General features: G+C 37.3%; 4 protein-coding genes across 5 annotated transcripts in view; 3 read left to right on the plus strand and 1 right to left on the minus strand.

Moving 5' to 3' along the window:
- Positions 1 to 10,621: 10,621 nt before the first annotated feature.
- LOC116158821 lies at positions 10,622 to 13,693 on the plus strand. Of its 2 annotated transcripts, XM_031471668.1 has the most exons (3): positions 10,622 to 11,921; positions 12,944 to 13,471; positions 13,607 to 13,693. In XM_031471668.1, exons 1-3 carry the CDS (start codon positions 11,403 to 11,405, stop codon positions 13,634 to 13,636), a joined length of 1,077 nt encoding a protein of 358 aa, XP_031327528.1. In that variant the 5' UTR covers positions 10,622 to 11,402; the 3' UTR covers positions 13,637 to 13,693. The 2 variants fall into 2 exon arrangements, with proteins under 2 accessions (XP_031327528.1, XP_031327527.1); XM_031471667.1 differs by having other exon boundaries at positions 12,944 to 13,686.
- Positions 12,018 to 14,349, minus strand: LOC116158823. The gene is made up of 2 exons (XM_031471670.1): positions 13,779 to 14,349; positions 12,018 to 12,911 (listed from the first exon to the last, which is right to left on the minus strand). The coding sequence occupies exons 1-2, from the start codon at positions 14,202 to 14,204 to the stop codon at positions 12,144 to 12,146; spliced, it is 1,194 nt and encodes a 397-aa protein (XP_031327530.1). The 5' UTR covers positions 14,205 to 14,349; the 3' UTR covers positions 12,018 to 12,143.
- Positions 14,350 to 14,660: 311 nt separating this feature from the next.
- LOC116164057 (WNT1-inducible-signaling pathway protein 1-like) lies at positions 14,661 to 17,376 on the plus strand. Its single transcript, XM_031478186.1, has 5 exons — positions 14,661 to 14,736; positions 15,006 to 15,025; positions 15,082 to 15,211; positions 15,260 to 15,456; positions 16,387 to 17,376. The coding sequence occupies exons 1-5, from the start codon at positions 14,661 to 14,663 to the stop codon at positions 16,792 to 16,794; spliced, it is 831 nt and encodes a 276-aa protein (XP_031334046.1). The 3' UTR covers positions 16,795 to 17,376.
- A 621-nt stretch (positions 17,377 to 17,997) lies between these two features.
- The window catches only part of LOC116164063 (adenosine deaminase 2-like), a 2,625-nt gene continuing 1,284 nt past the window's right edge, over positions 17,998 to 19,338 (plus strand). Inside the window, exon 1 of the mRNA XM_031478193.1 lies at positions 17,998 to 19,288. Within this exon, the coding sequence (XP_031334053.1) occupies positions 17,998 to 19,288 (1,291 nt within the window). The remainder of the gene's footprint in view (positions 19,289 to 19,338) is intronic.

Here is a 19,338-nt window from a genome sequence, read left to right on the forward strand (position 1 = left end):
TCATTTTACTGACAAGTTCTGTATTAAATTTTACCCGAAATCGTATTTTAATATAAAATTTCAATTTTCATATAGAACTTTTGATTAACGTCAATCTGTCAGTGATGACATAAGTCAGTTAGCAATGTCACAAATGCGGCCGGGAAAGTGACAGTGCGGCCAGTAAAGTGACAAGCGGCAGGAAACGTAGTCTGCTCTGCCTCTGTCATGAAAACTACAATTTCCTGACAGAAAGTAGGCAAGAAAATGAAAGTTTCAGGACGATTTTGGGTAAATTCATTTGCTTGTATGTTTTATAAAATCAGTTTCGATACAAGCCAATTTTTTTATATCAATTTTTTCGTAAACCCCACATTATTAAAATCTTTCTTATAGGAACTTTGTACACTGCATTTAACATCAAAAGATTATGCATTTTTATAATTATACTTTGACAAAGCAAGTTCGTGTAGCGCCTGAGGTTTTTTAGTTAGATCGTCGTTAATTCGGAGTTTAGATCCTGATCTGGAAAATAACATGGAAACCAAGTTTGATGCAATTAAGAAAAACGTTAATCGCTACTGTATATGATTATCGTCTGATATACCAATTTATGTAACATTGGAATATTATTGCGTCCTGAATTTAGTTAATAACTAATAAAATCAAAAGCTTAATTACATTTAATGATAATCTGATGTTATGTACTAACAATTCAATAGAAACGGTTGGCATTATTGCTTTATACCGATACTAAATTAAGGGATCCATTTAGACGGAACTAATTTTAACGGGAGAAGTATTTTGCAACTCCAATAATTTCGAAAACAATAATTAATGTCAGCAAGTTGAATTAATTAGATCTCTATTGCATGCTTAATTTGTTCAGTTGGCTAATTGTATATGACGGATCTTAATTTTCAGTATCTCTTTGTCTCCTTACGTTTAACGTTCATCCTATAAGACCTATTTACCTAACTAAGTTGTTCAGACTTGTTTTTTCAAGGTGAATTAAAGCTTGTTCGTGGTCTCACATACCCCCATATATGTTACTGTCCATCTGTCTACTACTGGTCCTTGTTAGAACAACATAAAGGGCGTAGAATTCTGCTATTATAGATTTTGTTTTTAAATTTTGTGAAAATAATCGCTTTGTAGAAAGGTTTGGACAATAGGAAACAATTGCGTGAAGTACTTTTAAAATCAATTTCACTAAAATCCGGTCAGTCAAATTATTTTTTTGTCATTTTTTTAAATGTTATTCCAGTAGTCACATTCGCAATTTTATTACAAGAAGTCCACTTGATTTAAATCAATAAACAAGAAATTGGAAATTAAAGAATCAGAAGCAACACCAGTTTGTGAGAGATTTTAGGATTATTAATTTTATAAGGTAATGAAAATTTGAAACTAATTTGATTCAATCGATCGTATGTGCGTGGTGCATTGCAGGCCCTTAGTGCCTTTATTTCTATTCATTTTATTTTATTTTTATTTTGCTTTAATTTTTTACTGGGCGGGGTTTCAGCCAAGGGTACTACTAGTAATACTACTACTACTTCAGCTTTTGATTGTTATCGAATAAATTTGTTTCGTGTGTAAATGGTCATTTTGGCGTTTAATCGAATTCAGATTACAACCCCAATGGAATCGTCGATCTTGGATCTCAAAATGTTGAAACAATTCCAGGCCTGTAGGACCATTCACCTAGAAGTAGTTCGAAACGGCAGAAGTGGGTGCGGACTGACTTAAAAAATGCGCTAAAAATCTTTCATGGCGATAGCGGCTGGCGTTGCTTTTTATGGTAGCGACAGCGTAGATTACGGGCTGGTTACACAACGAAGGAGACGATTCTGCTTTGACGATGCTATCCACGACGACAAAAATGGAATGCTACTCATACAAAACACGCTCATTATTATTGATGGTTATACGGCGACATCTTGATTCTTTCTTGTTCGTCGTTCAAAGAATGCGCAAATGCAGACAGCAGGATTAATTCTAACTTCGACGGCTTATGCGCCGCATATAACAAGTAAGAATATATATAGAGACAGGCGAAATAGTAAAATACAGGGCGTGCTAGGATAATTTCTTGGAAGGAACTTTCAATGATAATTCTAGTTTGGAGACGCGACACTTATCTACTAAGGGAGAACAAGGTAGACTAGGAGATCCTGCAAGATTTCTGCAAAACAAACAAATAATCTGAACATTTTCCCCGTTATAAACGGTCGAATGCAGAAAAAATAGGTCCCAAAAATACTCACTACTTTGTTGTAATAATTTGAGTTTTTTTGTCTGAAATCTCATGTACAGATGCGATAGACGACGAAAACAAAACAAAATTATTTTAGTAAAGGCACAACCGTGTACACAAACTTTTTTTTTTTTTAATCACCAGTACTGGTTCTATGACGATTAACATTGTTGAAATAGCAGCTTGGATACTAACTTAAACATTGACGAAATACCTCCTCTTCTATAACTTGTAACGTCGACACTAACTCTGAACAGCAATCGGAAATTATTGTATCACTTCTTAAACTTAATTGACAAAACAAGGCTTCGAAATACCGGCTGACTGCCGGAAAAATGCGTATTTGAAAATTACACACAAGCTAAGTCAAATGACCCGAGACCGTCACACACATTGGCGCTCAAATTCCCTTATCTACAAACTTTGCACGTGCGCCATCGCTTATCTCAATCAATTAAATTCTACTTTGATAAAGTCACCTGATCAAGCATCTGTTCAACAATTCTCGTATTGACACAATACTTTCTTTCACATGTTGCTTAACTTCTATGTTTTAAATTACAAAAAAAACAACCACAACTGACTAAATTATTGAACAATTTTTACAACTACAACTAAAGTTAAATAAAAACTCATCAATTATGGCCTATTTGTAACAAAATTCCCGATCATTTTGCACAATGTTAAATACAGGGTATGCCGCTTGTCATTCTCCTAATGTTAAACGAAAATTACGCGCATTCTCTAGCAACCCAGGAAAGTCGGCATTATTTCATCCTAAAGGCATAAATTACATAGCAGGATAAAGGTAATGTACTTGCGTTTTAAACATTTCAAAACGATAATTAGATTAGATTATTAGAAGCAGTTGTGTGTGGTCTAGGGTAATTCCTCGATTTATTATTATTATTCATTGCATCGTTTTCCATTGGGGATGAACGTGGCATTTTGGAACACTACTTATAATCCCATCTTTTACATTGCATTGAATTAATAATCGATAACGTTTACAAAACAAAAAATACAAACGAGTTAGCTTAATCGAAGTGGTCTTAAAAAAGACTAATGTCAACATTGCATGTGTTCAATTTTATTCTGGATGATTTGTTGATACTTACGCATAAAATTATGCATACAGATAAGAAATAGAGATAGTTAATCCTAAAAAAATGTAAGTAGAATGCCGCTTAGATAATGACGATTTTAAAGAATAGGTACATTATTAACGAGCTCCTAGCGAGTTTATAATTTTGTTGTGTCTGTCCGTCCGTCCGTCCGTCCGTTAGCACGATAACTCATAAACGAATGGACCGATTACGATGAAATTTTGCAGGTGGATTCTTTATCAAATTTGTAGATCGGAGTTCGTGAATTGGCAATGTAGCCCAAAAAATAAAGTAGGCCCTTTTGACATCTCCGTTAGTTATGAACCGAATTGCATGAAATTCAATATGCGCATAGCTTTAGCCATATAAAACACAATTCCAAAAGTTGAACCTAATCGATCAGCATTCACAGTGCCCTTTGCGCATCTCGACCATTTATACATACCGAATTGCAAACTTTCTTATTTATGAAGGTATTTAAATGAAATTTGATACATAGCCACTTGGAATAAAAGCAAATTTAACCCCAGTTTCAAAATTTGGTTTTGCGCATGCGCAGTGCCAACTTTCTTATTTAGGGAGGGATTTAAATAAAATTTGATACATAACCACTTGGAATAAAAGTAAATTTAACGCCAGTTTCAAAATTTGGTTTTGCGCATGAGCAGCTTATTTATGGAGGCATTCAAATGAAATTTCATACATATACACTTTAAATAAAAGCAAAACTAACATTAGGTTTAAAATTTGGTTTTGCATATGCTATAGCCATACCCAGGAGCTCGTTTGCTATATGTGTTTAATTTATTTTAAACGTAATGTTTCGTGGAAGACGCCGCAGAAAACACTACAAAGATCAGATTTACTGCTTATTGGCATATAATTGAGAATATTGAGATCAAAAATAAAGTTAACTGGTAATGATAATAAAATAAATAAAAGGGAAAAAAATGATTCAGGTTTCTGGTCGATTAGGAATCTCGGGAAAAGTGGTTCTGGTCTAGCGTACACTTGGAAATATCCTATGGTCTGTCTTATCTATATATCTAGAGTACACACAGGAATAACAAGAGGAAGTTTCTCGTCAGGAGTAACCTCGGGTTATGAGTTCATGGTTCACGGGAGTACGTACAGGGCTCGTCTCTCGTAGCAGTGTGGCACAGATAGCATCTACCATAATGGATTCGCCGACAATAAATAACTCGTATGCTTTCAAATCAGATTATCTATATGGCAACCAAGCCTATAGATAGCATCCCCGCTAACAATGTTGAGTCACGCGGAACGGATATAATTGACACTCCATGAAGTGCCACATAATATAAAGGCACAGTTGTTATCAATACGTAGCACATTTTTGTGTATGTCAACATGTGGAAACAAAATATTCGCAAGTCATTTAACTTGGATTTCCAATATAGCAATGATGAATGGTTGTAGAAACACAGAGGCACATTTTAGTTTGAGAAAATTCTTCCTACGTTTCTCAATTTACTAATTCACTCAGCCGCATAACATTCGTTAGCACTTCCCCGTCAGAAGCATCATCTATAATAATAATGGCAATCGTAATGAGAACAGAACATCGAAGCATGGAGCTTTTTTAGAGGTATTAATTTTGTAGTAATTCTCATCGTTTGTCACTAATTCTTTCACGCTCTGCAGCAGTGAGCAAATCAGCTTATGCGCTTGGAATGTCGAAGAGCCGCTTTAAGCGAAATACAATACAAGAAAATCGATTGGCGGAAAAATTTATTACTTGAACAAGTGTGAGTATCTACTAGCATCGCTGCCGCGCGTTGTTAACAGATTATCAAGTCCATGTAGATGCTCGATATTAATTTACTTTACTCCTCTTATAGGTTATGCAAAGTCCCGAGAAGATAAATTTGTTAGTAGGAAATTGGTTTTGTACAAAGCCTCTGCTAACACTTTTGTAGTCGACGCTTAAAGCCGAAATATATCTATGTTCGATGAACCCATTATTGAAGTAATTTTGTCGGTGGTAGTTTCATTCAGCAGTTTCCAATTAGTTTCTAAACGAGTAGCTTTATTTGAAAATTAAACGAAAATGTTTCGGATTTTATAAACTAGAAAAATAACCATGTTATACAATATTACAATACCGGGGAAACATTTTTTGACCCTTTTCTTATTTGTTTATAGTTAAGCACGTCTTAACGGTGATTAGTTTTATGCTATTTTAAAATTGGTATGTTCTAGCATTGATGATCAACTCCTCAGAAATCAGAATGCTTATATGAGCGGCAGACTTTGGAGTATGTCGCCGGCCGTTATTTTCCAGAGGGCGCCGCGGAACTTGCCGTTTTGAGGTATGCCAAACGTTGCCGCTAGATAGCACCCTGCGGATTTAGATATTTCAATAATAGCGAATTTTCAATCACAACACCGCTATCCGCTAACAGGGGGCGCCTTCGAGGAACTGTGATTACAGACGGTGTTGTTGTTAGAGCATAATTGCGCTAAATGTGCACTGCACATCATAATACAAATATTAAAAAGGATTGCATTTTATCATTACGGGTATATTCCACTTAAATTTTAATTGTATTTGACGTATGTTAGATTACTTACTTAATACTTAATTGCAATGAAATGGTAACGAGTAGACAAAGATGAAGAATGTACCTGCCCAACCATTGTATAAAGTAAACAAGTAATTAGACTAATTTATTAGTCATTGTGATGAACCCCGCGAGGGTCTTCCTGAAAAAAAATATTGTAACTTTTCTGTGTCTTACTGTAAAGTTTATAACCTGTAATTAAACATCTCATATACAAAACTTTTTTTTCTAATTGCAACATGTCAGGAAACAACATACAATATCGTAAAACTTTCAAATTTTGTCATGCAACCGACGACATGCCGATATTGGCCGAGCGTCGCTTACGTCACTACGCAAGTTGCCGATCGGGAATTATATTAGTGCATGACACCGATAGGAGTTCGATTCGACTTATTATGGCAATCTTCCATAAACTGAGTTCTGACTGGTTCGTAAAGGGGCAGTTAGATGGTCTGCCAAAGGTTGAAGTGTTAATGGTCGGCGCCTTTTTCTCGAAAAGTGAGTTTTTCCATGCCACTCGTTTGGGTGGAGTCAAAGCCCAGAAGCAAATCTGTTATGGTTCATAGGAAGTGTAACATCAAGTTATGTGTGTATAGTGCAAGGTATAGTGTAGGTACCTAATAAAGTATGCACCTTACGGATTTCAACGAGAAAATTAGGGTGTTGGATATGTGGAAGTGAAAATAGAGAAAAATATGTGCACTGTAAGGGCACAGATAAGCCCAGAACAGAGTTCGAAGTAAATCATATTCTGAATTGCAATTATAATATTACATATCGATGGATTTTCGTCGATAACTGACTGAAAGTAAATCGACATTATGTACTTTAATTAATTAGAATCGTCTTCACAACAATACAAATGGGATGTCAAACTCGCGGTATCACGTCGAACTTTTTTCGTATATTTCCTGTTGGGACGTTTATATACAATTTATTAGGTTCGCGATGACTTCTGCTATCACACCCAGGCACAAATGCAATAATTATTCGACGCTTTTTTCCGTCAAAACGACGTTTTCTTTCTCTGAATCGATTGTAAGCAGAGACTTGCTATAACTAGACTGCGCTTAACGTATCTAAGGTGTTGTCGACACAGTATGCAACACACAATGCACCGCGGGGCAAAAATCGCTGAGATGATATGCAATACATTATATTGCAATAAGCTGTTATTTTAGATGTTCCGTTCATTAATCATTCTCGTGATTAGCTCGAATTAGTGAACAGATAAATTTCTGTTGAGAATAAACCAATAAACTTAGGTTAACTTGTGCCTATCAACATGTACTCTGTCGATAAATTTTTAAATAATATGCTGATTTTCAACGGAGAAAGGTTTAAAGGGCCAATGGATCAGAGCCATTCGAAGCGAAAAATTTACTCCCACCATAGTGCATTTGCGGGGAATGAAGCCGATTTTAGAAAGGTACCTACAAAGGTGTTAAACAATAATGCAATACCGAGCATTTTCGACTTTCCCATTCACTTAAAATAACGTAGAACTATTATTCGACATCCTTTACCAGCAAGACAACGGCAATACCTATTTGCCTATTAGGTATAGACGTAACTAAGTACTTAATGGTACTAAGTATATTTCAGGTTTTGTTACAAGAAAAATAGCTTAGTCTGTTAAATGTTCCATATGTACAGATGCGACATTCGCATCAGAGAATCATTCAAAGCTTTTAACTAGAAAAAATCGTGGAGGATTGTTGCACGTATCAAGCGATGCATTAAAAATTGCCAAATTGCTGAAAATGTGTTCAGGTTTTTCATTCAATCCACACCACACCGCGTTGTAAACAAAATGGTTATCAGCAGTCTAAGAAAAATAAATAACAGTTACAGCCCATTTGGGTTTTTGGATAACCATATATTGAATCAAAATCCGCTAAATAATCATATCTTACTACTTACATCTTTAGTTTTAAGAGTATATTTTCCCATGCGTGTTCACCACCAAAATACACATATAAATCAAATTAGGACTAGAGTAAGGCAGTTATATACCAATTTAGTTCAAATAAAATACCAATAAATTCGATTAAAACAGTTAACAGCTATATGTTATGTTTTTTTGCTACTAAAATTTAGAATAAATGGCTAAAGCAAGCTGCAGAACGTACGTCTGCCCCGCGATGAACAGTTGGTTGCCTATCCTATCTTGACAACAGGCGTTTATAGTAAAATCTACGTTACGCGCGGTCTAGTTATAACAAGTCTCTGATTGTAAGCAATGCTACGGCTGAGCGCCAACGTGCGTAGCGACGTCACAGCAACGTGGCGGTCATTCGAAACTTTTCAAACGCCGTTCATTTTAAAATCGTGTTTGCTAATCACAACGATTTCTCTTGACAAAAAAATGAGTACCACTAATTTTTTTAATGTGCTTGGAGTTCATTTTCAAGGTTTTTGAAAAAACGCGGAAAACCCAATTCAAGCACAAACTTTTTTGTGAAAATCACTTTGCGGAAACTGATTTTAAAACCCATCTTAAAATCCGACTGAAATCTGATACTATACCAATACCATATGTGGCTACAGATCAATCTGCATCTAGTCCAATTTGAAGATTTTAACGCCGAAGAAAACCTATTCAAAGCTGACCCGAGAATGCAATAATGAAATATGTGAAGATATTCAATTTTCTAACGAGGCCAATGTTTTTTTGGATGCAATTACTAATATGCCTTCGTCATCTCTAAAACGCAAATTATTTAGTGCTTCTGAAGATTCTCCTAGAGAAAAGAAGTTAAAGATTTCATTACAAACATACAAAAATCATTTTAAGAACCACACACGAAAAATATCTAGATTATGTAAGAAAGTTCAGTCGCTGCAAGAAAAGGGAAAAATTGAAAATATATTTTCATCATTTCGCTTTCCATCTACCAATTCCAAAACCATCGCAAAAATGCAAGCGAAAAAAATTGTTCTTTGGCGTTGTATTACAAATCTTCTACGGCATATAAATTCTTACGACGGCAAGGAGTAATATTGCCAGCTCCATCAACTATTCGAACGTGGCTTGGAAAATCGAAGTTTAGACCTGGCTTTAATGTAATGTATTTTAAACAAATTGCAAAAAAAAAATGTTTTTGCTTCTGATGAGGAAAAAACCTGTTCTGTGTCTTTTGATGAAATGTCCATTATGGAGAAACTTGAATACAATAAATACATGATTTGGTAGAAGGATTTGAAGATTTTGGCCAACTACAACCAGATTTCGAACAATCAAATCGTACCAAAAACACTGCAAAGTGCGCTTTGGTGTTTTTGGCACGGGGAATTTACTCGCCGTGGAAGGTTCCCATTGCTTACTTCCTGTCCCATTCATCCGGGATCATTTTCCCTGCATTATTTCCTAACATGGATGTTTCAATTTTTATATTAAATTACATTATGTATATCTGTAGATAGGTAAGTATAATTTTGTTTTATTTCAGGAACTATGCCGAAGAATTATATAAGAAAAACTACGCGCCAAAATTGGAGCGAACTCTCAATGATCAACGCATTAGATGCTGTAAAAAATGGCATGCAGTATAAAACAGCGAGTAAACAATTCTCCGTGCCGATTATGGCTTTAAAAAGACGAGCTAAGGGAAAAAACCTTTGTCAGCCCCCAGGTCAGTTACAAACAAGATCAGGGAGAGCGGTTAAGTTCCCAGCGAAGTTTAACGAGTTTGTTACCGCTACGCTGGAGGAGAAGTACTGTGGCGACCGCCGGAGACTACGCAACAACGTCGTCTGATTGGGCCGCGCGGTCAGCCACTAGCGTGCAAGCCCGACCATTTAAATACCCGCCACAGGCGAGCACAAAGTAGTAGTTTTCGATCGCGCTTCGCTTCAACTTCATCTTCCGATCCAGCCGACCTGCAGTCAGCACCAGCCACACCGCCGCTTAAGCCTATGTCACATTATCAAACAGTTTGACAAACTGGTTTGATCAAACTCGACTAGTGACGTCACCGATGCAGTTTGAGCAAACTTCCTATTTTTTAGAAGTGCCTCTATTTCAATCAGTCAGTTTGATGTGAGCTGTGCTGTAATTGGTTAGTTCAAGTAAGTTAAAAACGGCGCGAACGAATTGATTTCCGACGACGACCTACATAACCTGATTGTGTTGATTATTAGCTGCAACAAGTACTTTTTCGTTATTGTTAATTTGAAATGACACCTGGATGGAGCAAAGAACAAGTGTCCTTTTTGATTGATTTATACCAGGATAGAGACGGTCTCTATAACGTTAAAATGCCAATGTACCACAATAAACAAGGCAGGGGCACTTGAGGAAATTGTGAGAAGTATGCAGGAAGTTCGACCAAAAATAACAAGTATGTGATTGTTTATAACTATAGTAAATGTATTTTATCATTGATTGTATTTTATATTTAGCCAATGATGTTAAAACAAAAATTAATTCTTTGCGGACACAATTTAACAAAGAAATCGGTAAACTACGAGGCAAGCGGCAAGCCCAGTGGTGCTGGAGCAGAGGTTGTTAAAGTAAATTTGAACAATTGCTGTTCTTGGCAGACCATTATAGAGAAGGAAGACGAAAACTTAGACAATACTCTAATACCAGAAGTAAGTTCATTTAGTAAATATTTAATTTAGATATGTCATAACTTAAGTAATTAATTACATAACATGATTATTAACAGAATCTTGTTGCCATGCTACTGCTCCATTGGTGTTAAAATATTCTTGGTATACTAAACGAATTTGTTGTGATGTTGTAGCGGTTCGATTTCCTCCTTGCCGTACCACATTCTGTAAATGACACGTTACATCTTCAATATTGGAAATGTATTTGGGTGATACGGTAATTAAATAATTATGTAAAATGCAACACACTTTCGTAATCATTTCTACTTTTTCGACATTTACAAGTACATTCATTGTATGTAACAAAATCCGAAATTTGTTATTTAATATACCGAATGCATTTTCGACAACTCTTCGAGATCGGCAAATTCGGTAATTAAATATACGTTGCTCATTGGAAAGACCGTGAAGTTTGTATGGTTTCATGATGTTTTGCTTCAGTGGGGAAGCATCATCTGCCACAAACACATGTGGGATTTCTTTATTTCTTCCTGGCAAAGCTTGAGGAGGTGGAAAGTTCAGCGTATCAGTATTAATTGCATATGCCAAAGGGCTCCTTTGAAATATACCTCCATCACTTATTCTGCCATTTCTGCCTATGTCACTTATTAAAAATTTATAATCTTCATCACTACAGCTAAAAGAACAATACTATCTGTTCCTTTATAATTGTGAAAAAAGGATCGAAATGTGGTATGTTTTCTGTCCATCGCTTCCAAGCAGTTTGGATAATTCCAGTTTTCGTAAAATTTGTCCGATACTGCTTTCCATTCTTCTTGCGTCTGTGGGGCCTCTAAGGACGGGGGTTACACGCTCAGTTTGGAATCAGTTCAGTCCGTGATTGTGGTCAGAATGTTGTCAGACTTCGCGTGTAATGCGTTGACTGATGGACTGATAAACCAGACTGATCGATATTTAAATATTTTAATAATTACTGTCAGTCTGTCGAGGATTGACGACAGATTGATCGTGTATTGCGCACAAATCAGTCTCAAATCAGTTACCTTCCGGTCAGCAATGGAGGTGCACGTGGACGACTCGCAAACGCAGCCGTTGGAGGTCGAGAAAGATTTTATTATAACGTTTGAAACCATGCCAATCCTATGGGATAAAACGGACAAAGATTACGTTAACAAATATAAGAGAAATGAAGCTCTGGAAAAGCTGTTGGTCATATATAAAAAAATAAAACCTCAGGTTACCTTGGATGATGTCAAAAAGAAGATAAATACATTAAGATCAAATTACCGTCGTGAACTAAAAAAAATAGAATCATCGCGAAGGTCAGGGGCTGGAGGGAATGATATATATACCCCAAAAAGTTGGACGTTTGAATATCTTCATTTTTTGGGCAAATTTGAGAAACCTCAGGTAAGAATTGCATTCTTTTCTTTTTGCAATAGATAGTAATAATAATAAGTGATAATATATAAGGTCGTGGAGTAATAATAATAACATTAACGTCATTAATATGTAATTTATTTCCTTGACAAATTTACATTGTATGGAATTTGTTCGTTTGATTCAGAAAATTATTAGCAAAAGTAAAGTAAAAGTAGTAAAATTCTGGTTGGTAATTCTGAGAACAATAACTTAATCGCTTTTGCGAAAATGAAATTTACCTTCATTATTAAAGTAATGACAAAATTTTTCTCTTATTGTTTTCGCATCACTTGTTGAATTTCGAATGCTAGCTGGCTCCAAATCACGTAATGCAGTATTATCTGCGTTTGTGATTCTCCAGTTTGATGCTAAATAAAGCCTTGGCTGTGTTTTCATCAAGTAATTGTGTAAATAACAGCTCGCTGCTACTATAGTTGCAGCCTTTTTGGGCTCGAAACATATTGCTTTGTGGAAAATTCCAAATTTTGATCTGAGTATCCCAAAGGCACCTTCTACAACTGATCTAGCACGTGATAATCGATAATTGAATGTTTTTCGCTCATTATTGCACGCATTCTGTGGGTAGGGCTTCATTAAATGTTTTCCGAGCGCAAAAGCTTCATCTGATATGAAAACGTAAGGAAATGGTTCTTCTATATTTGGCAGAGGCGCTGGATCTGGTATATTTAAGTCACTTCTTTGATACAGCTCCCAGAATTTAGTATAGAATAGTACCCCACCATCGGATATTCGGCCATTAGCACCAACATCTATCATGATAAATTGTTTCTTGGAGTTAACTAACGCCATGAGAACTATGCTGAAATGACCTTTGTAGTTGCGGTATAATGCTCCAGAATGTGCCGGTTTTTGAACTGCAACGTGCTTGCCGTCCAAAGCCCCTAAGCAGTTCCAAAACTGATATGTTTCCCCAAAATCAGAAGCAATCTCTTTCCAATCTTCCTCTGTCATTGGCATCTGCAAAATTAAATGTATACTGTTTTTTTAAGATTCTCGATACTGATGGAGATGATAATGCAGATGGACCTAGTCCAGACCTAACACAACCACAAGAACAGGAGAGAATGGAATCGCAAAGAAGCGTTTCATCCATTTCCTCTGCAAACACAGTGATGCCGCCACCGCCTGCGAAGAAAGCGAAGAAAACCATGCTTGCAAAGCAAAATGAGTTATTAGATCGGGCATGTGCATATTTATCTGAACCCAACAGTAGCAGTAGTGGTGCTAACTCACTTGCATGTCATTGGGCAGAAACTTTAGACCGACTTGATCCAACTCAAAGATTGTATGCTAAAAAGGCAATCAACGATGTGCTATTTGAAGCGGAATTAGGAAATTTACATAGACATGCGGTTCAAATTAATACAGCCACATATATGCCTTATTTGCGCTCACCTCGGATATCTCAGCATTCACCTCAGCCTTCTCCCCACTCATCTCAACCATCACCCCCACCTCCACATTCACCTCAATCATCTCCGTACTCACCTCAACCTTCTCCGGACTCATCTCAACCATCTCCGCACCTATCTCAACCATTTCCACACTCATCTCAGTCACCTGCTACCAACGTGTTAACACCTCTTTCATCCCCTTCTCTCGCACTTGAATTTGAAACACAAGATTATCATCCTACATACTCCAATATTGGGTCACTATTTACTGACTTTACAGGAAATTAGTAAATAATTGCATTATGTTACTTTTTGGTTGAGATACTTTTCTCGTTTTGTACCCACTTGACATTTTTGAGTTTGTGTTTTTTAAGTTTTGTAAGAAAAGTATATGCTGTAAAAAATGTGCGTAATCTTTTATTAGACTTACCTTTATGTAAGATTGAAGAACATAAAGCAGCGCTTGACATGTGTCCATTATTGCCTTACTGATAGCAGCTGGTGACATTATAACCGAGAATTTTAAATCTTGAATGTTCCTACCGGTAGCAAGGTACCTTAAAGTGACAGCCAATCTCTCTTCCGCACTTATCGCCTTCCTCATAATCGTATCTTTTTTCGTCAAATATGGCTTCACCATTTCCAACAAGTCGTCAAAGCAGGCCTCTTTCATTCGAAAATAATTTGCGTAGTCTTCCTCTTCTTCTGCGTTTCTTATTTCAGTCAACAACTTCAAATGCGTATACTGATCTCTTTTCAGTAGCCACTCTTTAGTCCACCGTTTCCTAATGCGACGTTTTGTTGCACTCACAGCAATTATTATTGCAATAGCAGCTTTTTTTTTACGAATATCCATAGTTTTTAACACGGAATATGTGTTTATTCTAGCCCGTTCTCAATTAGACTGATATCAGTCTGAATGATCATGTAACCATTGAAGGGAGTCCATCAGTTTGCGATCAGTCAATTCCTGATCAAGGTCATGGACTGAACTGATTCCAAACTGAGCGTGTAAAGCGTGTAACCCCCGTCTAGCTTCGTCCAAAAATAATACCTTCGCATAAATCAATGACTATCTATGGAAAATTTGAGAAACGATTACCCTTAGCTCCCTAGCGATCAAAGTTTAAAATGAACACACTTTTTCCAAACGTTGGAAACAAACTAAAAACCACGTGAGCGAAAAATGAGTAGGTATAGGTAACGATTTTTCTGGGAACATGAAGAAAATGCGCAATGAACGATTTACCGATAAAAATTTCTGTTCCTAGATGCTAAAGTATGGTTAAAATAAATCACATCAGCATCCAGAATGAAGTCGGGAATTTACGGGATAAATAACAAGGGACCGATGCGATATATCAAGCGCCTTTCTGATACTGTAACAAGTAAGATGTTTGCCCTTCAGTATATCGATTTCGGCACGGGCACCAGCAGTAGACCAAATTAGCGTGAATTTATAAAGTCAATTCTTGATTAAGGTTAAACGACAACTACTGGAAGAATCTCGCCCTTTAAAAAAGCAATGGGGTGCTGTTCTTCTGATTAAATTTTAATTAAATTTAGAATATCGTCGCTTGCAACAGGTGGCAAGTAGGGTCGGCGTTATTTGTAAGGGATCGATGCATTAGCCTTTTGACTAAATCAACATTTGCAGGCACGAAGTGCTGGAATAATGTTAGTTCAGGGATGCTGGATGTCATCATGTTAAAGGGACGATTTTCTTTTTTTAGAACGGCACTTATGGTTGCTCCTCCTTGTGCCCTCAAGAGCGCATATCTCCAAAAGGAACATGTAAGCACCCACGACTGGTGGACGTCCCCGGACAGTGCTGTCGTGAGTGGATGTGCGACAGCCAAACAGGTAACATACACACTTTGTCAATGTTATAAAATAGGCCTGTGTGTTTAGTAGAAGAACCACCATCTTGCCAGCCAATCTTTTCGAAATGGTCAACGTGCAGCAGCGATTGCGGCGCCGGATTGTCGAGCAGAAGATCGAACCTGAACGCGAAATGTGAGCCGTCTACGGAAACGAGAATATGTCAGACGAGACGTTGTGACGATTTCACGCCCGATGTCGTCCACAGAAATGAACACCACGTTAGGGTAATTAGAGCACCAATTTTCTTAAAAAATACGAGATCAGGTTGTCAAAGTCATCATCACGTGGTATCAGTAAAATTTCACGTCCCAAATGAGATGAGAAGCTGTTACGATCTGGGGTAGTGTTCTAAGGGTTTAAAAATGTCGTAACTCGGGCTCCTGTGAGCACTTACATACCTTTAAGTAAGTTTTACGACTACTCCGACTGATTTATGGCTTAATTATTTATGGCGTTGCGGTTTTTTACTTTCAAATACGAATGTAATTAAGTGCCCCATTCATATTAATTAAAATAAATTTAAAAAGAATCAACTTACACCTTCTATTCGGATCATAAGAACCTTCTCTAGATTTCTAATATTCCTAATCTTAATTTGACCTCTATTATGTAAATGTAGGCTTAGTGGTAATGTACGGTTCCAACATTAATTTCTGGAAAATCGGACTCGCATCCATCCTGAATAGGCAATCCAGCTCCGTACAAATAAAAAGCTCTTCAAATTCACAGTAAGTAGTCAATTATTGACTGCCTTTGAATTCGACATACTAAAACCAAGTTAGTAGAAATTGAAAACTACTACCAGTTGAAATATTTAGACGTAACTAAACTCTACGGAAGCCAAATGACTCATCTTAAAAGTTAATTTATTTTGAGCAGTGCTGCCGTATTTGACATTGTCATGAAAGTTATTTGGGAACTTATTTGCTATTCAACCGTAATCCGTAAATTTCGAATTTCAGTTATAAGTTTGCGCTCCAAATGTATTCCATTAGGAACAAAATAGTCGGAAATGGGGTTTCAGTCCCGAGGACACTAACAGATTTTGTATAAGAATTGAATTTTCAATTTAAAGTTCAATTTACCGATAGCAGCCCCAGGGCTGGGATTATCGATTTGTCTTAATTTGTGTCTAAGATGTTTCATTTTTCCAGAGGGGACACGAGTGTAAAGCGACGCATCGCATTGGCACACCAGTAACGCTTCGATTTGGTCCGTGTAGAAGCCGGAAGCGTTACAAACCCAAATATTGCGGGTTTTGCTCAATTCCAGGGGTGTCGTGCGAGTCGCTGCTGAGTACGACGGTTCGAATAGAATTCTTCTGTCGAGGTTCGCCATCACTGTCGACGGAGAACCTTCCGGAACTGCTTCCCGAGTTCTTAGAGCCCGGTGAGGATATGTGGACGGATGAGTCGTCGTCGAGGAAAGATCCTCATATGAAAATTTTAACAGTGTCAGTGCAGTGGATACTCAAGTGTAGATGTCAGAGAATTCCGATGACTCCCACTTTAAGCACTGGTGAAATAATATTACATCGCGTACATCGAACAGCGGCGCCTTAAAGGTTCTTTGCGTAATCAAGGCACGGCATATCAATACTTCCGTAGAACGAAGAGAAGTGGTGTTTGATAGACGGTGACAGTTTTCGTGGCACTTAACTTACAGAAGCAGGTGCGGTTATCTGTGCCTTTTGTGTAATGCGATTCGAGAGTAACTGATAAGACGAGAAATATGTAGACTTTAGTATTATTGCTTTTAGGCTTTAGAACGCAATGTTGATGGCCGAGGGCTCAGTGGTGTGAGTTGGAGGAATATTTCTTTTCTTGTGTGCCTCCAGTAGAGGGAGCGAGCATGCTTTAAATTTTACACACCCTAAGTGCACCTTCCAACAAGAGTAATCGCATTAAGATGAATGCTAGAAGAAAAGCACCATCCGGCTGTGAGGCCGAGATAATAAAAATGTATTTTAGATGTGTAGGTACATACATTGCTTATTTTATTAACTCGAATGGGACGTTCAAGTTACACTAGGTATACATAATGTTACTTATGAATTATTCGCGGTTGATATAGTAATCGATTGTACATATTAATATACTTAATAGAGCCGACAAATGATTCGTGTTTTAGTAAACAGTTTGAATGAAATTGTTGCAAATAAACAAATACCTATCGTAACCAGTAACAATAGAGGATGAATTAAAATTACTTGAAATTGTTGTCCCAAAGAGGTGGTTGATGAGGGTATGTACTGAATACAGTATGTGGGTACCTACTCTCGTGTAGAAACAAATTCGAGGAACCGATAAATTGTCTCAATAGCATACTAATAATTAGTGTTGTAGTATGCTATTCCTATTTGTTGATTGTGCCAAAGATGTATAAAAGATTCAACGTCTATAATTTGCTCGATATTGTTCCCTATTGGTTGATTGCGTAATTTCAAAAAAAGGAACAGACGTAAAACTTGCTGATTATTTCAATTTTACATCGAAAACACATGTTTGCTATGGTTCAGAGACTTGGAGAGAAAAAAATGTGATAATTCTGTATCAAAGATCAGCATCCATTCATTTCATAATGCTTATTTGCGCTTCGTAAAAGTTTAGAAAATGAAGCACAAACTCTTTCGACCACGTCAGTGGCCAGTTGCTCCCAAACTGAACTCTAAAATATTGAAATCGCGGAATCGTTTACAAATGGGGATAACTCGACCTGTTCGGTTAAATTGACAGAAGTAACGTATTACATCATTACAGTCCCAAATGCTGTTCGCTGTTGTTATTGTTATTTTAATTCCAAGTGTTACCAATGGCAATTTTTGGAAAATTCGCGAATCGCTTATAGCGCAAGAGCGAAACCGTATGCTAGGTGCATCAATTGTATTAAATGGGAAAGAAGAAAAGGCCAACAACCTGTTAATGTCCTACAAACTGCAGGAGCTCGATGTGGCTTACCATAATCCGGAAAATTTCGCACCGAGTAAGTATTTCGTGAGAGCTCGTGCTCAGATTGAAAGCTCGCCAGTGTTCAAGCTAATTAAAACAATGCCAAAAGGTGGTGCGCTACATGGGCACAGTACGGCACTAGCCACTCCCGATTTTCTGTACTCCCTCACTTACAGAGATAACCTGTTTGTTTGTATGCAGGGTGGCACATTCCAGTTACGATTTATGCAGTACCCAGACGCGAAGTGCAAATGGACACTCATCAGCACTTTAAGGGGAATAGATGCGAATTTTGATGAGTGGTTGCGTTCACAATTTACAATGTACCACGAGAATGATATCGACATATACAAAAACAAGACCCAAATTTGGTTGGTGTTTGAGAAAACTTTTTCGGCTATTAAGGGGTTGGTAACTTACAGACCCATTTTTGAAGAATATTTTTACGAAGTCCTCAGGCTACTTTTTGAGGATAACGTAATGTATTTAGAATTTCGAAGTACACTACCTGAAATGTACGAGCTTAACGGATCTACGTACAAATCGGAGGATACGGTGCGATTTTACGATGATGTCATTGAAAAATTCAAGCGTACGCATCCAAAATTTGTGGGCGCACGCCTTATTTACGCCCCTGATCGAGACAACAATAATCAAACATTTAACAATATCGCCTCTATCCTCCTCAATGTGAAGGTCGGCCACCCAAAGATTTTGGCGGGCTTTGATTTGGTCGGCCAGGAAGATCTTGGAGCGCCTCTACTGTCATACTTGTGGGAGGTGAAGAGGATTGCAAAGTTAGGTATCGACGTCTATTTTCACGCCGGTGAGACAAACTGGTATCAAAGTAACAGCGATTATAATGTAATTGACGCCATTCTGTTGGGCTCGAAGCGTATCGGTCACGCGTTGGGCTTAATCAAGCATCCGGTTGCATTGGAAATGATCAAGGAAAGAAATATCGCCATTGAAGTATGCCCAATCTCGAACCAAATGCTTTTGTACGTCGACGATCTGCGGAATCATCCGGCGTCATTTCTAATTGCGAATGGATTTCCAATTGTAATAAGCTACGATGATCCCAGCCTTTGGAACGTTACGGGATTAAGTTATGATTTCTACATTACATTTATGGCAATAGCCGGAAGAACGGCCGAT

The sequence above is a fragment of the Photinus pyralis genome, unplaced genomic scaffold (assembly GCF_008802855.1).
Source record: "Photinus pyralis isolate 1611_PpyrPB1 unplaced genomic scaffold, Ppyr1.3 Ppyr1.4_LG1, whole genome shotgun sequence".
NCBI lineage: Eukaryota > Metazoa > Arthropoda > Insecta > Coleoptera > Lampyridae > Photinus > Photinus pyralis.